The sequence below is a fragment of the Epinephelus fuscoguttatus genome, linkage group LG3 (genome assembly GCF_011397635.1).
Source record: "Epinephelus fuscoguttatus linkage group LG3, E.fuscoguttatus.final_Chr_v1".
NCBI lineage: Eukaryota > Metazoa > Chordata > Actinopteri > Perciformes > Serranidae > Epinephelus > Epinephelus fuscoguttatus.
Window position 1 is genome coordinate 32,204,393 of NC_064754.1, and position 19,074 is coordinate 32,223,466.

The 19,074-nt window shown below is 42.7% G+C and overlaps 1 protein-coding gene across 2 annotated transcripts in view; it reads left to right on the forward strand.

The window, feature by feature from the left end:
- The first annotated feature begins 292 nt into the window (after positions 1–292).
- The window catches only part of mxi1 (max interactor 1, dimerization protein), a 31,202-nt gene continuing 12,420 nt past the window's right edge, over positions 293–19,074 (forward strand). Inside the window, exons 1-3 of one of the 2 annotated variants that reach the window (XM_049571061.1) lie at positions 293–658; positions 3,162–3,264; positions 8,204–8,233. In XM_049571061.1, coding sequence (XP_049427018.1) covers positions 433–658; positions 3,162–3,264; positions 8,204–8,233 — 359 coding nt within the window. In that variant the 5' untranslated portion in view covers positions 293–432. Of the gene's footprint in view, positions 659–2,432; positions 2,956–3,161; positions 3,265–8,203; positions 8,234–19,074 lie in introns of those variants that run through there. The other variant, XM_049571062.1, reaches the window with a different exon arrangement.

The following is a 19,074-nucleotide window of genomic DNA, read 5'->3' on the forward strand; positions in this document are numbered from 1 at the left end:
TAGCTTTTTCTGTCACTCTTCTGCTACTCACACCATCATTACGTTGTATTTCCTAATAGACAAAAGTATATCAAACTCAGATTGTGTATAAAATAACATATTAGACTATGTGATTATAATGACACGTTGAAATATAAATGTGCCTATTTCTTTCTTTCCTTTTTTCTGTATAGGTAGAAAGTATTCCACTGACGGGCACAAGGACCACGCAGACTCCTCAGACAGAGGGGGGCCGGGCTCTCTGTTTTCCCATGCACCACCATCTACTGACATTGGCCACTGCTCCACATTAAACACCCCGCATTCATAAAAAAGAAAAAAGAACAGAGGAACCATCTGACAAGAGCAGCATCCCCTCGTAGCTGCCTCACTGTTTATTGCGCTCAGCACGTCGCCAGAGCAGAAGCCACACAAACTTAACAGAGGGACAAAATGGCCAAAAGTGAGATGCAGAGAAGAAGTTTGAAGAGTGAGGAGTTCTTTTTCGATTCCGAGGCGTCTCTCTTGGATCAGCAAGATTTCGAGATGTCTTGCCCTTTCAATGACGTCTTCAACTCCAAAGACTCCCACATGGAGCAGATCAACACTTTTCTGAAAAACGTACAAGTTTTGCTGGAGGCTGCTCGGTTTCTTGAGAGCGCCGAGAGGAAGGACGGAAGTGAGTTTATATGTGCTGCGTTTGATCCTTGTCATTTGCCTCTGAATTTCAGGAAAACAAGACTTCATTGACAATAGACTCAGACAACAAAGGGCTGAGTTCATTCAACTAAGCACCACTGCCTGCCATAAGCACAGCCTGCACCAGACTAAAACCAGTGATATACACATTGCACTTATAAGACAATATAAACACGTATGCTTTTATTATTATCTGGACTATTTGTATCTGCATTGTCTGCATGTTTTTGGCACTGTGCATCGCTTTGCGCCTGCACAACTCTCAGCCAAGGATTCTGTAATTTTTCCCTACAGCACCAAAAAAAAGCAATATGACATAATGAGTGTGTGTGGGTGTGCATGTTGGCTACCATTCCGATATGATAAATCTGACCACATTGCAGCGCCCTCCAACTCAGTTTCAGATGATGTCATTGTGTGCCCCCGCAGACTCGATCGAAAAAAAGCGACAACTTTATACATAAAACGAAAACGACACAACTGAATTATGAATCGGACATATGTAACACATAGAAATGCCTCGCCTGGCTGTTTTATTTCTTTGTTACTAACTTCTATCGTGCAAGAAATTAAGTCGATATCGGTTTGATTGCAATTGCTCTCTCACATTGCAAATACAACCTGGCCTACGTATAATTCAATGCAGATTATTTGTAATAAATGCAGTATTAATAGCGATTTTAAAAAATGAATTATTAATGATGTCCTCGTTTCCTTTTAACAAGTCATGATTTAAAGACACTGAGAAATTAGATGTTTTTCCGTCGCTTCCGCATGCGTCTGTCCGTACACGGTTGTTTCGTGCAGCAAAGCCGAGCATACGTGCTGATGCGCGTTGCAAAACTCCTCTGAGTAATATAAGCTATTACAAGATAACGTGGGAATTTTGCAGCAGCACATCGCAGCGGCTCAGCTCTTCTCTCGATTGTTTGCTTCCTGCTATTTGGGGGCGTGTCGCACTGGTTTCCACATGGCGCAAAGCTCCTCTACGATTGGTTAAAAGCGAGCTCAACCCTCGACGCCTGTCAAAGCCATCCGCCAATCAGACGCCCGGTCGGTGGCGACGTCATGTGTTGCTGGGCCTGGCTTCAGCTGGCAAGTACACCCCCACGGTCCTGGTGAATCATGGGATTTGTAGGGCTTTATTTTTTCTTTTGAGGAGAGAGGATTGGGAATAGTGGTGTGGGAGGAATTAATGACACACAATGAGTATTTGTTATTAGTCAGTGACACATCAAACAATCGATTTATAAATGATTGATGTCCTAAAGTAATTACTTTGTATGCTTTTATTTTTTATATAAAAAAAGTACCCATGAACAGTATTATAGGCCTGTCATCCAAAATAATGGTGATTTTTCTTTATAATAATCATTTATTCCAACATTCTGTTTCGTCATTGTCATCAGTAGCAGCAATAACCTTGATTAAACTTTGCAAGAATAATAATCACCACATAAACTTCAAATAATTTCTGATGACCTGTGGACTGTAACATGGTCACACAGACATATTTACTCATTATACTGGCCTGCCATAGTTACAGTTAAATCATAAAGTTCTAACGGACATGTTTTACTCGATTAATCGCAGTACATGCATGCTAAATTGTGAAAATGGCGAATTTCATGCATGTTTGACTCTATTTTCTAAACGCACCGAAAGACTCAGTTTCCCATAATGCATCGCGCACAGACCGGCCTTTCCTCCGCCCGGTCTCCGCCTCTCAGCTGTGCAGCTAGGTAAACAAACAGGAGAGGAGAGGAAACGAGTGGCAGCAGGCAGTTTGCTGGCGCTGGGCTTCCTCGGGGGGAAATTTTATATTGTTTGTATCCGTTTTTGTAAAAATTTAATACCATGTTTCCTAGGAACTTTTAATACTTTGATACGCTGGTTTTGACATTTTCTAACAACGGAAACTGGCAAGGATTGGCTGTAGCTTGCCAGCTTGGAAACACTGGATATTTTTTTCCTCTTCTTTTCGACAACGGCTGCTGATGAGCCAGCGGAGACACTGAACAAAATAATAATAATAACACGACGTTTTTTTTTTTAAATGAAATATCACTCAGTGTAGTTGTAACCGATGCACTGTCTTCCCTGTATTTAAAAGCGACCTGCCGTTGCTGCTGCCAGCGAAGCTAACGGTCCGTTAACCTGAGTATAGCCAAGCTAACGTTAACGGCAGCCAGCCTTAGGAGAGGATGACGGCTGTTCAGCTAATGAATATCCAAAGGTTATTGGAAGCTGCGGAATATCTAGAAAGGAGAGAAAGAGGTAATTGTGTGTTTAAATGTGTGTAAACGACGTTAACGTCTGCTTTGTTGACTGCTTTTGAAATAGCTAACGATTACTGCTGTCTAACTGTCCAAGTGTTGGCGTGTTACCTGTATGTTCACGTCGACCTGTCGCGAAAAAAGTGTCCAAACTCGGGCTGGTTTGCCAACTGTTAACCACATTAACCACAATTTTTCTTTCAACAGAGTGTGAACACGGATATGCTTCGACATTTCCGTCAAATCAGAACACAAACTACCAGAGGCAAAGAAAATTCCGGAATAAGAAGTTCAGCAGTAACCACAATAGGTAAGAAACTACTTTATTCTCTTGTGTTATCCCTGGTCAGTGTCAGCGCTGCATGTATTTGCGTTTACTGATAGTTGTTTGTAATTTAAACTGTCTTTTAGCTACATGTGATGTGTTGCAGACAGCATGTGATGATAACTTACACTCCCTGCCAACGCTTTATCGCAACGTTTGGTAAACAGGAGGCGAGCTGTCACCACAGGGTGAATACAGATGCTGGCAGCATGTTCACCGTCCAGAAAACAGACTTTATTCGATATAATAAGTTTGTATGGGTGTTTCCCAAACTTGTAGAAACGTATTTAATGCATACGTGTACGTATGGACGTCCACACCGCTCTTTGCCTGGCTTGGGGGGAGGGAGTAGCACCAACGACTCTACTGGCTTTTCATCAGCTGATTGTCAAACGGACTGCAGTGGATGAGGTTAGGGATCGTGGCGAAAGTGACGGTTCGAAAACGAAAAGACACGTTTGTAATGTTGTGCATTCCTCACAGTTCTAGCTAAATAAAGCCGCAGGCTTTGCTTTATTTTAAATGGAGTTATTTTGTAGATTTCGATGGCAGTCATGATTTTTTTCCCCGATGACAAATGTATTCTACACTGTGGGAAAGAGGGATAGCTTTGCCTTCTGCCCTTAAGGCGAGAAATGGCTATTTATGGCCGCTGTTGTTTGCAGACTTCCTAAGGTGAATGTGTAGAGTCCTTTTCAGGAATAATGATCTTTAGGGTAATCAGTAATTTTCTGTTTCACCTTTTTTTTATATACAATTAATTCCTACAAAGAAAAGCACGTTTGCAACATCCACATTTTCTCTCTTTTTGTATGCAACACAAAATCTAGCTGTTGATGCATGTTGTGAATCATATATTTAACAGTGTATTTTATTGTGTAGCTGGATGTAACACTGTCTGATAATCACATCATCGGCTGCCACAAAAAGATAAAAGGTCATCCCCAGCACAGTGTGCCCACTGATGACAGAAACTTGCGTTTAGTAGTAGGAGAACCAGGCGAGAATTTCCCAAGTTAACACCCATTGGTATTGTGTGTTTTTCTTGGTGATAGGCTGCTTACATTAATCTGTCCATTGACAGTCATACATCAAACGCAGCTCCACTCTCTCTCTCTCTCTCTCTCTCTCGCTCTCTCTGAGCCTTTTAATATTAATGTAAGAGCGGGCCACAAACAGGAACTGCGCATTACTCATCATGAGCGCACAACGCTGCCTAGTTCTGCATGGCAACAGTCATGATCAGATATAGGTCTGAGGCGGTTTTTACAAAGCTTCCAAAGAGTTGCCCCTAATATGGAAATTCTTCACGAGTTAACAGATTCCTCAGAACAACATTATTTTCAGTGTAAAATGAAATCCTCTGAAACCGAAAAGCTTTTCATGATGCATCTTGGCCCTTAATATAGCCTCTAAGGTGAACAACTCTCGAGGAGTAGGAGGGTGCACTTTTAGAAAGATTTTCACAAGCTTGAAAGAAAAAGGCACCAAGAAGCACAGAGAAGAGAAATCTTCTGCCAGTGCCCTGTACCGAGGCGTAAGTACAGTTACACATAAAAGGCTGTGCAGGAATGATGTTAGGTCTTGCTCTCCACAGAGACACATTCACAACTCACTCAGTGAGGTAACACCATTTAGCATTTAACACCGTTTCTCAGCCTCGTGATGTGATGCAGTTTATTTCATTCCCACTGGAACTACACACCTTTCAAACCAACAAAACAGCATTATTTGTATGTTCCCAGTGCTGTAAGGGTGGCTGATGGGGCACATGTGTGCGTCATTAGTGGTCTTATTTATCCAACAGTCCTATTTATGGCCTGCTGACATAGGAAGAGGAGAAATCTTGCTAATTAGTCGTGAACCATTTTCACTTCCTCGCAATGTCAGATTGCAGTGTCCGCAGAAGCCAGAGAGGTTTGAACAAAACACCTACAACTCACATCTAGGGCAATATATCAATATTACAAGTACACTGATATCGTGATATGAGACTAGATATTATTTGGATTTCATAATATAGTAAGTGTTGTATTTTCCTGGTTTTAGAGGCTGCATTAAAGTAAAGTGATGTAATTTGATTAACTTCCCAGACTGTTCTAGCTGTTCCATTATTTGCCTTTACCCACTTAGTCATTATATCCACCTTACTGATGATTATTTATCAGAAATCTCACTGTGTAAATATCTTGTGAAAGCACCAATACTTAACCCTACACTATTGTCACAATATTGACATTGAGGTATTTGTTCAAAAATATCATGACATTTAATTTTCTCCATATTGCCCAGCCCTGTTCACTCCTCATATATATTTACTTTGAGGGCATTCAAAAATGCATGTTAAAATGACTTATGTGAAATATGACAATATAATGATTACAATTACTAACAGTACTTTTTCTTTAAACCCAGTTTGCTGTAAGGCACGAGCCTGCCGCAGCCATACAGTAGCTACCTTCTCAGTAGCGTGTTGAGGCTTAAAGCGATGGGCTTATCTGACTCTGTCCTCTCCTGCCTACCGTTTATAGCAGGGCTGCTTTATCTCATTGACCCACTCTGTGTGTGCATGTATGTGTGTGTGTGTGTTTGTGTGTGTGTGTGTGTGTGTGTGTGTGTGTGTGTGTGTGTGTGTGTGTGTATGCACATGCACACATATGTGTGCATGCCTACAGAAGGAAGTGTGCTGCAGTTGTGTGTGGCCTTGAGCCAGTTTATAATCATTGTTGTTGAGCTCCAGACATGGAGATATCTGATTCAGGCAACAGGGAAAGCGGTCTGTGGTGATAAAAGCCAACGCGAAAACAAGCTGACTTTTTAACAAGAGGCCACACTAAGATGGAGTGTGTGTGTGTTGCTTGATTATGGGAGGCTTGTACCAGGGCTGACCTAAGGCCTCTCCCATTTCAGAGTAAAGGGACATTAGTGTTGCCCTGAAATAGGCTTCCACTTCTAGGTAGTTATTTAGGTATGGGAAAATCAATTTTAACTTTCTTCATCACTGTCTGTAATATCACCAGCTTTTAAAACTTGTGTGTTTTTACCATGTTTCTATCTGTTATGACACTGTCCTTTGATTCTCTGCAGTCATTTTGCATAAAACACTTAACACACTGCTTGACACGGCCACAATTGTAACAGTACCCCAAAATACATTGTCCATCATTCCTAAAGAGTGATAATTGGCAAAAACAAAAAAAGACAAAACAAAACAAAACAGCCCTGACGTAATTACACACTACACTGAATCAGATTGTGGCAAAATGCTCAAAAATTTGGAAGAGATTACAAATCGTGATGAGGGTTTCCAAGCAACAAAGGCACAGTGCAAGCACAGTGACAGCTGATGACGCAAATTATGCACTCCAAAGTATTCATCTTCTGCTAGCAAAACTATTGCTCTGACTCACACAGTTTCAGAAATCGGTGGACTCACTGCCATTAGAAAATAATTATATAGTCATGTAAAAGCTTGCATTGTACACAAGACCATGACTAATTATTTTCCCAACAAAGAAATCATTTTGCAACTGTGAGTCCATTTTTGAGGTAACATTTAAGAGGGTAGTAGTAGCTGAGCAGAAGAGATAAAGCTGGTTTTAAATTTATGTGTTTTGTGATTTTTTTATGTGTGACTGGTTGGCTGATGCAGAGCACAGTCATGCATGACTACTACAGGGTTGTAGAATATGTAAGTTGAATCCTGTCAAGTCAAGAGTGTGCGTGTGAGCACTTAGGCTCTGACAGGTTTTCAGGAAGTGGCCCGGGCCAGCTTACATGTGAGCCCTATGTTTTGCTGTGATAGCCAGCCTGGCCATACACCTTGTCATGCTAAATCAAATACACCGCCACAGTTGACTTCACATTCAGTCTTGCATACCCAACTACATGAAATCTAATGTATTAAAATGGAGACATATGGTGTTTTTATTGGTGTAAATAATTAAACTTTGAAAAAAATAATTTCCTCTCAGGCAGGGCCAGTTTGTACAGACTGGACTACAGCCCTGGACTGGTCCCTCTGTCTTATCCCTCTCTACTTCCCTTCCTACCCCTTTTTTATCTCCTGTTTTCTCCATATTTCCTGCCAAGACGACAGTTTTGTCAGCTCTGTGTTAAGAGAAAAAATAGACGAGGAAAGCGTATTGCAGTATTGATAACCCACAATATAGAGGAGTGCTGTGAACATGACTCAGGAGAGGTTGAGTCCATCATCCCTTTCCCTAAAACCGGTCCCGCTTGAGGCGAGGGGGAGTGCAGTTTGTGTGGATGGGAACTCGGGCCATTTAAGCATCAGGAGGAGGACTTGTCTCCCTTCAGTATGTTGCCACACAAAGAGACTCTTAGGGACCAGCTGATTCACTTTACATTATTAACAGAGCAATGAACCCTGACTGCTGCATGCACAGTGTGTGTGTGTGTGTGTGTGTGTGTGTGTGTGTGTCTGTGTGTGTCTGTGTGTGTCTGTGTGTGTGTGCGTGCATGTTCGCACTTGCCCAGCAGCACATGCACGCACGCACATGCTCAGTGTGAACTTTGGTGGCTGCTGTTACACACACACACACACACACACACACACACAGAGTAGTGCTGTGCATTATTGAGGAATAGGCTGTATAATGCCACAGTGAATGCCTGGCTGTCACGCTGACGTTTGTTGGCATAAAGGCTCCAGTGCAGTGGGCCTAGAGTTGGTCTCCTTTGGGATTAATTAATAAATTCATAAATCAAATTTGACAAGGTAATTCACTGTGCCTCTCTCGGCCCCTGTTGGTCTAGCTCGGAAAGTTATTATCTTAATGTTATGTCTTATTTCCCCAAACAGAGTGCATTGCCTTATTTAGGAGGAACAGACTGCCCTGTCCTCGTTGCAAAAGTCTACGTTTGCTCTTTATTTGACAACTTTTCTTTCCCGTCTTTGCAGGTCCACACACAATGAGCTGGAGAAGAATAGGTGAGTCTGCATTAATTTTTCAAAACATTTCACATTTAAATCATAAGAGCCCAGCCTGCAGGCACATGCACACCCTGCATTACATGTGAATAAGTCCATCATGTCCTACTTTCATTTTGCCCCGCTAAGTTTTTGCCCTTCCTCAAAAAAGCACTGCCTCTTCAACAGGTCCTTAAAACCAAAAGTAAAGGGTGACCCAGTTGTGTTCAGTAAAAGGCATTCCCTCTTCTCTGTCTTTGCACCTTTTTAGAGTTATGCAACAGTGTGGTTGCCAGGCTAAGGGCTTCAAGTTACAGGGGCAGGCAAGGGTGCATGCAGGCAGAGCTGGAGCTGAAGTCAAAAGTTCAGTGCTTGTATTGATGCAAAAGTGTTTTTTGATTGGTTTGTAGTAGCGGCAACAACATCAGCAGCCCTATATCCGAACAAAATGTCCTTTCAGTAGCTCTCAAGCCTGATCATAGTTCTGTTCTGAGTTGTATCTCTAAATTCAAGATAGTATCTACAGTGGAAGAAATGTGGGGTATTCAGGGAGACCTTGGCTTGTGGTAGTTTACCGCACCGTCTCTTCTGAAGAGACCAGAACACTCGTTTCTTAGAAGCCCTTATCAGATTGAGTTCACCACCCACATAGGGTGCTCGCTGGTGTTTATGCTCTATGACTTTGCAGGCTTCAGGAGTCAAGCCGTTAAGGGTTTTTCTTTGACACCATAAATAAGAGCGGCTAGACTTGCAGGATTTATGGTAAATGGGGAAAAAAGCTTGCCTTCCATTTCATTATCTCTGAGGGTGTGGGTACAATGAAAAGATGTGGGAGGCTGGATCCATTCAGTGTAATTACATATCACCTCGGCCTGTTTTTCTCACCATTCTCCCTGGCAGCCTCTTCTAAAAGGATGGGAACATTGGAAGGAGAGGCGTCCAGTGAGTTAAATATAGACGAGAGTTGATGTGTCATCTTGGTGCTCATACGCGATGCCACACAAGGCCAGCCGGTCGGTTGACTGGCCTCGGCAGATTGCGGCACTCATGCGGGGTCGCATTTTTCCAGTGTTCCACCCACACAAATACATTTTCAAAAAAAAAAGAAAAAGGTGCCAGCTCAGATGTTTGTTCCTACAACAGTGTGAAGGCTTTTTTTTTCGTCACTCCTTCTACATTCACAGAGCCAGACACTTTGTAGTATGGCCTGTTCCTATGGCCATTTATGGGCTACAGCCATCTCTGCCAATCAGAACAGACTAGTGTAAAGCCTGTAGATGGCAGAACAGAAGGGATCACTGCTGGCTTGGTTCAGAACTGAATTATAGTGACTGCAGTTATAAACCATTAGATAGATAATTTAATTTAGGTGAAATGAAACTCTGTGCATAATAAAACTATTTGGTTTTTTTGCTGATTTACTCACTCAAGTGCATTTGACAGCATCAGTTTCAAAGTTTTGCATCAGTGTGCTTTCATTCTTGTTATGAGTACAACATCCATTAAAACTTGCATCCTCTCCCTCCTCCCTTTCCTGGCTCCACCTTGCTGGTCCATGCAGACCCAGAGAGAGAGAGAGAGCGCTGCAGCAGAACACAGTGGACTTGGGAACAGGCCGTCCTGTACCACACCACTGTACCAAATCCAGATACTGACACTCTGTTCTTTCTTCCCCCTTCTTGTCTTCGTTTGCAGTGTGGTGTTGTTGCTTAGTAGTTGAACAGCACAAGACTAATTCAAATTTCCATTAGCAGAGAAAGAGGGTAAAAATTGAAATGGTAATCCATCTTTTTAGAAGCACACTTAAAGTCAGAATCGTTTATAATCCCCCTCCTTTTTTGCCAGCAGTTAATCCAATTCCCTTTAAGCACATGCCTCACTGTAAGCTATATGTATCAGGCATAGTTGTTCACCCAAGTGTGTCAGGCTTATACCATGATTCTACAACAGCAGCAGCAGCAGCAGATTTGGTTCCATCTCAGCAAACTTCCAAGTCGTGTAAATTGGAGCAAGCTCCTTTATGGTCCAGACTTACTGGGGCCCGTTTTTTTGCCTTTACACTTATCAACCCTGTGTATCTGCCGCCAGCGAGACAATTTGCCTTGCATGGCTACCACAGGTCCTGATAACCTCTGTGACGAGTAGTCTCGCTTTGACAGTGGAGACCACAGGACGTGGTTAAAAGGGACCGAAAGAGAGGAGGAAAAAAACCCCCACCACATTCCAGATGCTTACACTGTGCGGCGGGACCAGATAACGTGGTGGCTCTGCCGCTTTGATCATGTACCTCCTAACAGCCCTATTTCACTTCCTCATGTCACTACTAAATTACATTGCCTCAGTAAGGTTTAACAGTAAAAGGCTTGTATGCCCGCACGTCGCAGTTCCAGCGCTTTGATCTCACAGCCTTCCGCCTATTAGTTCCTTTTCTTCTAAACATGTTGGTAACAAATTCCCCAGCTCAGGTTAGATGTTGGGTGATCCTTGTTTGTTATACAGAAAAACGCAAAGGTATTCCATGGCCCAGAGTCGAATCTGTTATTCAATCTGTTGGTTTTTTTTCTTCCCTTTTTGGATGATGACTCTGTTTATGGATAATCAATACTACAGGCTTTTACTCGCTACAATAAATCCACAAGAACCATCGCTTATCATTTACCCTCCTCGTCCACAGCGACCTATTCATTTTAATATTCTTTATCAAGGCCAGGGTTATAATACACAAGGCAAATAATTTTTTCCCACAGCACAATATTGGCTTTTCCGCTTGATTCTTTACGAGGGGAGTTGGGCAAACAGTGTGGGTTAAACACCTTTTCAGCATGTGCCTGTGGAATATTAAAAAGGCTCAGTCTTGCCCATTAGAGGTGGGAGCAGGGTGTCCTTGGGTGGCATGTAAGTAGCATCCGTGAGGTCTGCCCTCTCGGGATTTGTTTTGGCTCAGTGGTATGTGAAATAGTAAATGAAGATAGTCACGCCTCATTTGCCATCAACTGTGGATCGGTGTGGGTGTTTTGGACAGTCGCTGTTTTTATTTTTTGTATGCGTGTGAGGGTTTTGAAGTGTATGAGCTTATCAGGATATATGGTTAGATTTTAGAGCTTACTTCTCCTACTTAACTTAAAATATCCCACTGAATGTAACTGCAGTAACTACAGGCCTATAGTGATAGAGAGTAGTTTTAGTAACATGTACTCCAGGCAGTAAAACTCAGCACTGAATATCATTGAATAGGTGTCACATTTTTCAAATGGTACATGACCCTGTTGGGATTGAAGCCCTTCATGTATTTCCATTCTTTTTAACCAGTGGGCTATAGACCCAGCACTGTTGTTCCAGCCTTTGGGGTTGGATGAGCAGTCAAACATGAATAAGCCTGGGCTACATTTTCTCTGGCTGTGCTGATGCTCCACGAAGAAAGCCAAACTGCTTCACCAGTCTTTCTGTTGTCTGCCCAGTGAGTGCAGCCTATTCTCAGGCCCTGCTGCAGGGCCTAAAACTGGGACCATTTGTTCTGACCAACGTGACGACTTGTAAGCTTTTCTTGGCTCAGAAAAGCAGCTTAAGGGACTTGATCTTTGGTCTGGTGAGCCCAGCTAGAGCACGCGCACGTGCTGGGGCACGTCCCCCCTCCCCTTCCACCCGGTGCTAGTCCTTAATAGCCTACCTTGGCTTTGGCTTAGCTAACAACAGTGTCAGAGGACGAGGAAGTAATTGACAGGCTGATGGGATGAGTAGAGGGATAGGTCAAACACACCTGACTAAGGGAAGCCGTGAGCATCACGCAAGCCTGATCCACACTCCCACTGTGTCAGCGTGCGCACAGTGAGTATTTCCGACCTGTAATTAACACAATGAGACATGAGCCAGTATCAGGGTGGTACTAGTAACTGCAAACAGTCTGAAGGTGACAAATTGTGGCTGTGGCTACGCGTCTGCTTCCTCTACCAACCAGTGTCGCAGGTGCCCAGCTGTTATGAGGTCGTATCCTTCCCCTAAAGTTAAGTCGGCTCATACGATAGTGAAAGTTCCTTGTTTAAGATGTAGTTCCTTGTTTAAGCCATGTACTTCACCACAGGAAAGCACCAACTCACTTCAACGTACTTGCATTTTCACTTGTGTCGTGTGGGTGTGTAGCTCTGAGTTGAGGTTGAGGAGGAGTGAATTACCCTGCATTGATTTCCCTTTCAATCGCACCTACATACTGGGTTGCCAGGTTTCTGACAGTAAAAGGTTCTCTTTTTTTGGATTTGCTCTCTCAGGGGGCCAGTCACATACCTTATTAAGAGAGGCACTTGCCTTTAACATCAAGAAATTGAAAAATCCATACCCCTAAAGAGAAACAGTGTAGATCAAATACACCCAGTTTTCTCACTTCCTAATACGCCTATTTGGGGGGAAACACACAAGCATCAGGGGGGACAGAGCACTGCTAAAGGATGAAATAAAATAGAAATGAGCAGACCTTAAATGTTCACTGTTAATATAAGCTCAACACTTCCTGCAGCTGTGACAGAGACTTCTTAGTAAAGACAGCTGAGCTTGATATATTGCAGTTTTTGTAGCAAATTATATGGAGTAGCATCAACAGAGAGACAGTCAGAGAATTTTTTTATTTGCTCTGTTGTTTCAGTGTCAAATGCTTTAATTTGAGATTGATAGCAGCTACTTGAAAAGTGCCTAGTGAGAACTTAAAAGCAAAGACTGCAGACCCGTACAGTTCTGTGGGCATATCCTGGCATTCCCAGTGGCTTGCTGTCAAATGGTAGAAGACAGTGTAAAATTAGAGGTCACCATTGTTTTGCCTCACATCCTCAGAAGCCATCCCCACACAGATGTTCTGCAGACAGGTGTAAAGTAGGGCTCCACACAGGGGATTGGAAGTTGGCACTTGAAGGCTCACCCATCACTCTGGGCTTATCTCGCTCTTCTGACCCTTGACTCGTGTTATCTTGGCGCCTTCTTGTTGTGCCCTCATCCTGCAAAAGTGCATCCACACAGCATTCTGTGGAAGGACAGTGTAACCAAAAGCAACAAGGCCGGATGGGCATATGGGCTTAGTCAGCAGAGCTTGAACCCGGGCTGTACAGGCTTGTTTTAATTTTTGTGTGACTGATATGGGAACATCTTCACTGATTTGTTTGTAGGTGTTCAAATTAATCAACTTGAAATTGAGGACTACATGTCCAGGCTGTGCTGCAGTATTCTGCAAAGTGTTTAGTTCCTCCCACATACTGTGCTGTTCAACCTGTTCCATTAACGGCATTGTGTCGGGCTTGTTGATAAGCCCACTTTGGGCCAAATGGATGAGGCTGTGGTTACATGCTGTTCCTGGAAGAAATGCTCCTGTTGTCCTTCCTTCTTCCTGGAGCAGCTTGTCATGTTAGCAGCAGAGCTAACTTAATTTGTACCTTAAGGAGGGAAGGAGAGAGTGAGTGAGAGATGGAGATAGAAAGAGGGGAAAATAGAATGCTTGCTAAAGACACAAGACAGACTCAATTAGGCTAAATCTGACTATGGCTTCTATTTTTAGCCATACAGCTGGGGAAAAAGGGGGAAACACCACTGCCTTCTGACCAATCATAGAGGTTAGCTTTTCACCAATGAGAGCTGTGAGATGAAGAAGCAGTGTGAGAAGTCCCCACCCCTGACTCCTGTATCAGCTGTCTCACATCCTTTCTCATCATCAGCCCGTATGCTGAATGTCACAATTTGCCATTTCTGTGTTGAGAACTAACATCACACCCCATCGGAGCAAATATGTGCCAGCTTTGTGAAGTGACTTTGCAAGATAAATTAGTGAGTTTAACTTAGGTGAGTGAGAAAGTGTGTGCCTCAGAATGTTTGGACACGTGAATGTGTATTTGCGCATTAAAGGCTGATGTAGAATATTTGGATTGCGCTCCTATCCTGGCCTTCTATTGGATGTATTAAAACACACCCACAGCTGTAAAGTGGATGTGGTCTTACAGGGCAACCCCCTCTCCACACACGCCTACCAACCACCCACTCCCCTCTCACCCCCCCATAGCCAACATCTGGCTGGATCTCCCAGGCTTTACACCAGGCCCATTTTAGGAGCCAGGCCATATTGGAGTTTTAATCCAAAGCCTCTGCCCTTACCCCTCGAGTCACACAGGGCTAAAATCCAGTCACATGATCCATATGTGTGTGTTTTAGAAGGATTTGGGGCATTTGCCAAAGACAAGTGTATTGATTACATTACCTTACTTTTAAGTGGTTCTTGTACAGTGCACCCAAAGGCATGTCCCCTCCTCCATCTCTTTTCCCCTCTGTCCCACGAAATCCATCCACCTTTCTCTTCCTCCCTCCTCTTCTCTCGCTCTGTTTCTATGGCCATCTCTTTCCTCAACTCCATCTCTTTGTCTCTTGCCTTCTTTCTTTCCCCTCTCTCTCCTCCAACCTTTGTCAGTGGAGCAGATTAAAAGGCAGTGTGCACGTGTGAACTAATCCGTGTGTTAGTGATGGGCTTCAGCCCCAGAGTCTCTTGGCCCCGCCGCACAGCTAGCGCATCCCCCCCTTACTCCCTCTCTACTCCGATGAACTCTGCACGTGTGTGTGCGTGTGTACGTGAGTGTGATCACGTGTTTATGTCTGTGGCTGCTGCTTAAAGAGGGCAAATTTTCTGCACTATTCTTTTATCCCTCTTCTTTCAAACTCCACTGTTGTTTGCTTCATCTCCGTCTCCTCTGTTTCCACTTTATCCCAATCTGTCCTCCATCCCTCCTCTGCACTGTTGCTATGCATAGCGGATGCTGTTTGTGGCTTGGAGTGGCTTCAGCAGGTTTAGTGTGACAGCAGCATTGGTCTGCCTAGTAATCAACTGCGTTTTGCTTTATTTACCACTTGTGGCCTTAGGATTGGTTGAGCAGAGGTGGGGTGGGTTCCCGCGGGGCCAAATTGATTTCTGAAGTCCCATTTGCATTTTATTGTCCCCAGTTTCCAGTGCGGTTTCAGTCCTGAATCCATATGCGTTTTTACAGTGAGCTTTACTGCCAATCGGAAAGACTGTCTCTCTCTCTCTCTCTCCTCCACACACACTGAATCTCTTTTTTGGGATTGAGGTCACAACTGCTTGCATGCTCAGAAATATCAAAGTCCCTTTTCCCACCCACCCACATGCAGCAATGCATTTTCACCCTCTCTGCATTTCTTTTTTTCGTTCCCTGCAATCTAACCAGAATATGGGTCACCATTCAGCGTAGTTCCTATGGAATCCCAAGACTTGTTAATAATTGTTTAATTTCTCAGACGAGAAGGCGGTTGCTGTGTGTGGGAGGCAGATGAGCAGTCCCCTCATTCCTCAGCCCTGTTTGTCAAACTTAACAATTGGCTGTCAGTGTGGACAGTGTAGTAAAACCCTCAACGGATGATAGAACCGTTAGGACGTGGGCCACTGGCTATCATACCCCTCAGGGAAGACGGCACCCGTGTTAGAACATTTTCTTCGAGCTGCGATTGTTTGAGTGCGTTTCTATCAATAGACACAAAGTTCCATGTCCTTGTTTCTTGCTCATTTCATGTTCACTGTCAGGTGGAAGACCTTGAGATAAACAGAACTTTTCTAGCCCATACAGTTGAAATAGACACAAAACACTTAACCACTGTCACTGTCAAAACAAAGGACGTACTATTGGCTTAGTTCATGAGTGCTGTGTCCTTTGTAGCTCCATGAGTGGGGTATAGGTCTTTATCTGTCAGGGTTAGGGGTTAAATTTCCACTGGTGTCACTCATGCATAAAGTAAACGCACTCGTGGCACACCGGATGAATGTGCTCAACACAAAGCATGTGCGTCTTTCATGTGTTTTCTAGTATTTCATAGTATTTGGCTAAACATGCGGTATTGATGCAAGAAATCTGAGTCAGAACTTGAAACAAGCAAGCGGATTTTAGTTGCTTGCCATTGGTAAACCCAGCGGAATTCCTGACAGACTGGCTCTCGTTTGTGCCCATGGCTAGTTTCTGGGCAGATTACACAGACGGAACACTCCCCTTCCTCCCCCACTCTGTATATATCTCACCCTCTCTATCTCGCACTGACTCTCTGCATCCATCCCATCTGTCCGTGTTTTATAAAGGAGATGAGGGACGCATCAGTCGGTCAGAAAATAGAAAGCCTACCATTGCTTAAGGGCAAACTTACACCACACCAGCTTAAATGTACAGTGCAAGTAGTTGCTTATCTTGGCCACAGTAACGAAGATGTCATTTAAAGTCCCATAGGTTAGTGTTAAGGTCCCATTATGGCTGCTCGATTATTGCAGAAATCATGGTCAGTATTATGATCACAATTATTTATTTGACTTTGGAAACATCATGCATTTGCAACATGATGCAACATCATGGATTTATTTCAAGTTTAAATATAATTCAGCTGACAATCTGGCTTGAGGTGAACTTGACATCCCACAGCCTGGCTGAGAGTGAGTACAGGCTTTTAGGGAATGGTGAAAGAGCACTGCTCTGAAGGAAAGAGGTGTGCTGGATATATGTCACAAAACGGAATGTTCCTTGTAGTCATTTGAATCCAAAATCGTAATTGAAAATAAAATTAGATTCATGGACCAGACCAGCCTCATTAACAGTTAGTGGCACAGTCCAACACTCTGTCCAGTGGGCATTAATGACACTAAATGTGAGTAAAACATCATGTGCTATGCATGGGCTAATGCCAGAACCATCTGTTAAATCATAAATCATTCACAAAGTTGTCAGCATTAAGGAAACCCAGAATAATGATTTCACCATCCTAATCCAAACCTGTTCTACATATAAGCTTGTCTCCATCTGCATTTGTCGTTTCCTGAACCTGCCATTTATAGCTCAGATAATAAAGCTGTAGTTGGCTAAAGCTCCAATTTTGCAGCCAGGCTGTTGGCTCTTTGATGACTGTTCCAGCAGTCAACCTAGTGAGTGGTAGTTTCCCCTATTAAAAAAAAACCCACTCAGTCAGGTGCCACTGTCTGTATGGGTAAACATGTGACCTTGCCTGCAACCCGACAGCAGTCATGTGAGAGAGGGAGAATGACCCCACCCCCCATAGGGGGCATAAAAAACAGAGAATCCTAGAAGAGGCATCTTTAGCAGAAAAAACAGCCCTGCTCTTTGTGTAAACTCAGCGATCCAGTTAACAAAGGTGGTGAGCAAACATAGAGAGCCGTTGTGTTTCCTGTAGTGTGTTGTGTGTGTTGTTTTTGTTGCGCTATAAAAGCTTTATGTGTGTGGGCTACAGTGCATATAGGACATTATTGATTTGATTTGAATTTTTTTAACAACTCAAAGGAGTATGATGACAGGAAAATTCCAGAGGATAGCACTTGAAGGCATTTCTAAAAACATTTATTTCCAAAGTGGAAATAGCAAACAGTGCATAGAAACACAAAAACATCATTGCAAACAAACCAATTACATCATAAACTTACTTGCCTCCTTTGCAACTCCACATGTATGGTTTACTTTTGAATTGTCTGCCATAAAGGTGATCCATCAACCCTCCACCTTAACTTTTGTTTTAAAAAATGTCTTTGTTTGACTTTGTTTAATAAGCGGGGGCAGGTTATTCCATAGGGAGATACCAGTATAGAAATATGAGCTTCTTGCTTTACACAAGGAACAGTGCATGGCATAATGCTTGTTCTTGTGTTGCAATTTTGTTGTCTTCCAACCATGTCAGTTTGATAGTTTGCTTTTTAAACATTATTTCATACATATGGTTAAGTCTCAGTCGTTAAACTCAAACTTCAACAAATAAGTATCTAACTTGTTTTTTTCTACGGGTCTTATACGGTATGTATCTTAGGAGGAGCATTGAGTATGTATCTGATTACATTATTCTGTATTCTGTATTATTCTGCACCTGCATTTTGTTTTTACACTTCTGGGTAAGCCCACTATACCATGTGGCGCAAGCATAGTCGAAGTGGTACGGGATTAACAAGGCAACTAAAGGTTTCTTCACTTCAGTATTTAAAAAAATGGGTGTAATGATGAAAAACTTCAACTTTTGTGCAGTTTTAGAGAAGATTGTTGCTGCAATTTCAATCCTCAAAGACTGACTGATGGAGAGAGAGAGAGAGTTTTGGATTCAATAATAATTCCTTCACACTGTACCTTAATTGCTTTGCTTTTCGTTTACTTGTGTTTAGTGCCAAATAGAATGGACTCTGTCTTTCCCAAATGTAAAGATAATTTGTTGTCAATCAACCAGTCTCTTACTAGCAACAGTTCTCTACACAGTTTCCTATATTACTCTGGTGCCCTTACTGGATACCAGTAAGGCAGAATCGTCTGTGTGAAGCATCATTTTAGATGTCACTGCTACCAGCGTATCATTTACATAGATTAAAAACAACAATTGTCCCAAAATGGAGCCCTGGGGCACCCCATGTGATTTCCATAACTGTGGACAGGGCCTTACCTACTTTACACACCCGTTTCCTGTTTGCGAAGTAGGATTTAAATTAATGTACAGCTGTGTTTTTAAGGCCCATACATTTTAATTTGATTAAAAGAATACCATGATCAATGGTATCGCAAGCCCTCCTATAACATGACCATACCCATGTTAGTTAATTTCTCACCCTTCATTTTTATGCAGTCAAAAAGTATTTTGTGTTTGAGTCGATTTTCTTCTAGTTGATTATATACCAGTCTCTTTAATACTTTGGAAAGTATGTTTAAGATTGACCCAGACCTGTAATTGCTAAGTTGGGTTTCACTCTCTTTTTAATGCAGAGAAACAACTGGCTATTTTTAGATCATTTGGGAACTTTTCATGTGTATAGCAAGTTTCAAAATATGCATCAGTATTTTTGCTGTTATGCTGGCACTATCTTGTAT